At 39.2% G+C, this 5479-nt stretch overlaps 3 protein-coding genes across 3 annotated transcripts in view; 1 reads left to right on the top strand and 2 right to left on the bottom strand.

Moving 5' to 3' along the window:
• The window catches only part of LOC127803052 (uncharacterized), a 5226-nt gene extending 3381 nt beyond the window's left edge, over positions 1 to 1845 (top strand). Inside the window, exon 2 of the mRNA XM_052339059.1 lies at positions 183 to 1845. Within this exon, the coding sequence (XP_052195019.1) occupies positions 183 to 1600 (1418 nt within the window). The 3' untranslated portion in view covers positions 1601 to 1845. The remainder of the gene's footprint in view (positions 1 to 182) is intronic.
• A 374-nt stretch (positions 1846 to 2219) lies between these two features.
• On the bottom strand, positions 2220 to 3014 carry LOC127804569 (G-type lectin S-receptor-like serine/threonine-protein kinase SD1-1). Its single transcript, XM_052341442.1, has one exon. It carries the CDS (start codon positions 3012 to 3014, stop codon positions 2220 to 2222), a length of 795 nt encoding a protein of 264 aa, XP_052197402.1.
• Positions 3015 to 3018: 4 nt separating this feature from the next.
• Positions 3019 to 3471, bottom strand: LOC127804568 (G-type lectin S-receptor-like serine/threonine-protein kinase At1g67520). Its single transcript, XM_052341440.1, has one exon. It carries the CDS (start codon positions 3469 to 3471, stop codon positions 3019 to 3021), a length of 453 nt encoding a protein of 150 aa, XP_052197400.1.
• Between the last annotated feature and the right edge of the window lie 2008 nt (positions 3472 to 5479).

Genomic DNA, 5479 nt, shown 5'->3' with positions numbered 1-5479 from the left:
GCTCGCAAATCTAAAATCTCAAGTACGGCACTGTCTGCAAATCCAAATTAATGGCAGAGGAAGTCGAATTCACTGAGGAGTTCAATGTAGACGAGACAAGACAGACCACTGATTGGGCAACTTACAGGCAATTCATCAACTCCTTGCGGGGTTGATTAGGCGAGAGATTTCCCACAACCGACCTGTGCTTCCCCCTCAGCAGAATCCTCCATCTCGATGGTTCCACATCATTCTGCGAACCGAGTCTCACACAATCACCCTAAGGATCCGCCGAGATAACCTCTACCTCGATGGCTACCAAATGGAGGATGGTCAATGGTTAGAGTTCAGAAGTGGGTCGTCCCAACTCATCCCTGGATCCACCTTCCTGCCCTTCGATGGTGGATACAATGATTTGCAGCGGGTAGCCAGGGTAGACATGGATAGCCTAAATCTTAGCCAGAACCAACTCACAACTGCTGTAAACCAGCTTGCTGTCTCCACCAATGATCAAGAGAGGGCACGATACTTGATTGTTGTAATTCAGATGATCTGCGAGTCCATCAGGTTCGAACGTATATCAAACCATCTAGCTGCTACATTTCGAGACAGTTTGCCACCACCAAATTGGATGCTAGCCTTAGAGCACGGTTGGGAAGACGTTTCAGCCGCTTTGTTACGCCAGGATGCGGATCCAGATTACGGTTTCCGACTTCCGCAACCAAATGATATGGGGATACAGATAGCTGAACAGGCAGCCAATGATATTGGTATCATGCTGGGACTATGTTTCGGGCCTAGTGGAATATCAGCAAGGTTTCCTCGTATGGCATCCGAATACCATGGTCAGTGCTCCGTTGAAGGACGACCGATGGTGGAGGTGTTCTCCGTGCGCATCAACAACATTGATGGGGAGAACCCTGGTGATCTCTATGGAACAATCGCTGTTTCAGATGGATTGGGTACTCAATACATTTACAACCGAGAGAGGGATCAGTATCAATCCATCTATCCGGGAGATAATGCTTCACTAACTGGCCCTTCTTTGAGAGCCATCTCAGCTTATGGGGATTTCACCATTAGTCTTGCTTTAATGGATAAGGATGCTGACCTATCCCCGGACGATGAGATCAGTAATGGGCAGATTTCATGGAACGTTTTCCAAACCAATAATGTGTATGACCAGCTCTTGAGTGAAGAGGTTCCAGGAAAGTATGGTTCGGCAACAGTGTACTATACAGTTTTTTCCAATGCGGTGCAGGCCACTATCGAGGTTAAACTCATAAATGGAGATGGGGAAGATCCGGCCGATGTTTATGGGCGAATAACTGCTCGTAGTAGCAGCAACAACAATGAAAGTACATTGTTTGATTGGACATCAGATGATTACAAACAGGTACGACCTCAATACCTTATTCCGCTGTCAAGATCAATAGTAGCTGTGCCATTTGACTCGGAACTCATAGTTCGAGCTAAGCTGTACGACTACGACACCCTTTCTTCTGATGACGAGATTGCCAACGGCACCGCTGAGTTCCCCGCTCGAACTTCCGGAATATTTTATAAGAGTATTTACGGCGAATATGGCGAGGTTCAAGTGAAGGTCACTTGGTATGTCTAAGTCATCAATTCTGCATGCGCGCTGCTTAAATAAATTCCATGTTACTCCATATATTTTCCAGTGTGAAGCAATAAGGCAAGTGGCAGTGTTTGTTTGTTGTGTTGTGTTGTATGGGTTTGGAGCTTTTTCTGTTAATCTGTTTTTCTTGCTTTCTAGTGTACAAGTTTTAGCTTGTGGACCTTTCAATAAATTCCTTTGTTTGTTGTGTTTCAAAATAAAATCTTATTATTTTAATTTCTATGTAATTTGGCAATGTACTTTGGCAATGATTTAGTAGTAGGTGAATGCAAGATCTCTGGCATTCCTGTATTATATTATTATTATTATTTTTTTAAAAAAAGTTATATTCTTGTAAGTTGTAACAAATCAAATTCATTACATAGATTGAAATCCTCTTCAAAAAACATAAATGTCAATAACCACTAAGGAATGATTTAATTCTCCCGACATTCGATTACAATGATCTAGCAGATAAATAAACCTTAATTCAATGAAGGTGAGAACAGGAACCAAAGATGGAAAATGATACAATTAAGGAAAAGCGCGAGTTGAGTATCCTTATTCTCTCTGTCATCCTCAAGTACTCTCTCTTTATTTCTTTCATATCTGGATTTGCTAATTAAAAGTTCAGTTTATGGTCTTTTTTGCCCTCACTGCTGCCGTGGTTAAGAAGAAGATAAAGAAATTCAGAGTTATCGCTTGGGGTGAACTCTGATCCTTTTCTCCAAAACTGACATCCAGTATCATTACTTGTAAAAGACTGATAAGCAACACAGGAGCAATTCTTCCAGCATTGACGATGGCAATCACTGAGTGACAAATTTATGTCAGAATCATAGTAATAGTACTCATATCCAACCATATACCCCCTCTTTCGCTCAAAAAACTCAGACCCTTTACGGCACGGGACGGGCTTTTCTGTTAGGCAAATAGCTGTGGAATTCTTGGCATCATAGTTGCAAGGACTAGCAGTGTCATATGTCCAGCGATTGTTAGGGCCTCTCCTGTCTTCAACGACTAATGTGAGCTGACCTAGCGTGTCCAAGTCAAGACTGGAGAAAACAGACTTGTACTTAATTAAATATGTGAAGTACCTCTCTTCCCCATTTGTTACAAACTTGAATTCAGCGATGTCACCCGTCATCCATGTTAGTAGAGGTGCTGATTTGAAACTTCCATTCTTTTGTAACACTCCACTAGACCAGTAAACTTCTCCACGTCGCCACAAGAGCAACTGGCTAGTACCGGAAGGATCCAGGCCTAGTTGGAAAGGCCCCGGAGATGGAAGCTTTTCACTTATCCAAGACGAAAGAGTCCAGTTTTGACCAGTCCTGAGGTTCATGCCAAGTTTCATTCCAGGCAGCAACGTATTATGTGGGTAATCAAAACTTTGCCACAAAACTGGCCCTGTCATTCCATCAGGATAAAACCTGTCTCAAAACAAGGTTTCCTGAATCCAGCAGGGTGGCAGTGAAGTTGCCTCGTGAAGTCCTTTTCGTCACGGCTTGACCTGGATTTATAACTATTGGGGAACCATCTTGGTATGTGATCTGTAATTTGCCATGGGTGTCAACTGTAAGAGTTCCTGAGGAATCAGGAACAGGGTTTTCTCTGTTGGCCACCCACACCGAGTAAAATGGTGTGTTGTTGAACCATATTCCTATGTACCGGGGACCTGACACGCCAATATCAACAGATGATTTTGGATTTGGGTTAAAGAATCCCAACCTGAAGACTTCCCCTTCAGAAACTAGTTGCTGCCAGTCATGGAGCTGCTGGCCTGGTTTGAGTGTATCAGTTTCAGCATAAGAGACTTGATTTAGGCTAAACAAGAACAAAGTAAGGATTAGAAGGGGACTCGGACAGGCCATTAGTAGCTTAATCGAGTAACAAGGAAGATGTCTTCTTTTTTCTTTTCTTTTTTTCCTTTCAAGGGATCAAGAAGGTCATCTTGGCAATGTGAGAATGTGTCTTCCTGGATTGTATTTATAATGAAAAGTTCTTGACACAGAACAAAAATAAATAGATGGGAAGTTTCTCTCATTTTTATTCATTGAAGGCTCACTGAGAGGATAAATTGGAGGGGTATGTCTCTCATTTTTAGTGGGGTTGCTCAAAACGATCAATTCTTACTGTATAGAGACAAAGTTGTCCTTGCACCGCATTAGAAATCATGCATGGTCCTGTAGGAAGATCACTATTTTCTACTTATTGATTGATTGCAATAAATGGGTTGTGAAGACCAAAGAATTTTCTCCATTCACTTTTCCAATGGAAAAGTACGCAATTTTACATACTGAAAGAGATTGACAAACTAACTCCCAAAAACTACATTTTAGTAAAAATTTTAATCTGACATTTAAAAAGTTAATTTTTTATATAAAGATATTCGTATATTACTAAGTCAAACCTATTTAGAAATCGATTTCAGTATTTACTAAATTACGAACCGACATAAATTTTTTCCTAGAAATGTAGGAAAATTTGTATTTTGTACTAAACAAGTTCTGAAAAGTAGTTGCCTTTTCAATGCTCTAGAACTAGAATGGGTGGACAAGGCTTACAGATATTTGAACATGGGTGGTACCATATTGTACTGAGTGTAAAGTATGCAGCTACTGACTTCTTCAACATTTGAGCGATTTGGGTTTCGAATTTGGACTCTGTTAAAAACGATTTCTACCACCAAACCATTAAATATCTAATTGTCTTCCATGGAGTTGCCACCAGTTAATATTCAAATCACACTAGTATTTTCTAACAATATTGATGATGCCCTGTCTGCTCACATGGGTTACTGACATACCATGGACCAAGATGTTATAGTTTGTGGCATCAAAGTTTGGACCTACCTTCTCAGGACAAGAACCCAAGTTTGAATACTTTCCCTTGCAATAAATTCGACGTTGACTTGAAAAGTCTTAATCTCATCTCCCTTAATTTGGAACCAAAAAAATGTGCATGTTTTTCGATTTTACAGCTAAGTATGTTCAGATCAACAATCATCCTTGATTAATTTGCTATATATATATAATTCAAGAAAGATGTTGAAGTCTAGACCGGTGCATGGTTTTGAATGATCATAACTCAAACGATGGATCAAATTAAGGCATAAACGATGTGATCACATACAAGCATTCCAACAATCTTGAAATTGTTGGATATACAGATTCAGATTTTGCTGGATGTGCAAACACAAGGAAGTCTACTTCAGAATGCACCTTTCTTCTTGCTAGAGGAGCTATATCTTGGAAAAGCAATAAACAAACTATAATTGCATCATCTACCAAGGAAGCAAAATTAATTGGTTGCTATGAAGTTACAACACAGGAATTATGGTTGAGAAATTTTGTCAAAGGCTTAAAAATCGTCTATTCTATAGAGAAGCTTTTGAGGATTTATTGTGATAATTTGGTTATAATTTTCTTCTCAAAGAATAACAAAAATGGAAGCCGGGGGTAAAAATATCAACATAAAGTATCTAGTTATTAGAGCTTATATAAAGAAATATGAAGTGGCCAATGGGGACATAAAGATAGATCTTATGATTGTAGTGATACGTTTGAAATGCTATAGCATACACACAAGAGGGAGGGTGAATTAGGTTATTTTAAGAACTTGATGGAACTTGAAAACTTTTGATCCAAATGAAACTTTAATGATTTAAAACATAAACACATGGAATATCAAATGCAATACTTGAAGAATGAAAAGCAAGAGATAAAAGGATACAAGAATTTAAAGTGGTTCGGTTTAAATCAAGTCTAATATACTATTTTAACTCCTCATTGATAATTTTTCAAATAATCTACTAAAATCTCCTACTTAAATTCAAGTAGGCCTTCTAGTCCAATATTAAGAATTACAACATCTTACTTA

Source organism: Diospyros lotus, chromosome 6, assembly GCF_014633365.1.
Source record: "Diospyros lotus cultivar Yz01 chromosome 6, ASM1463336v1, whole genome shotgun sequence".
NCBI lineage: Eukaryota > Viridiplantae > Streptophyta > Magnoliopsida > Ericales > Ebenaceae > Diospyros > Diospyros lotus.
The sequence above is the reverse complement of the archived record's forward strand: the minus strand, read 5'-3'. Positions and strand labels throughout refer to the sequence as shown.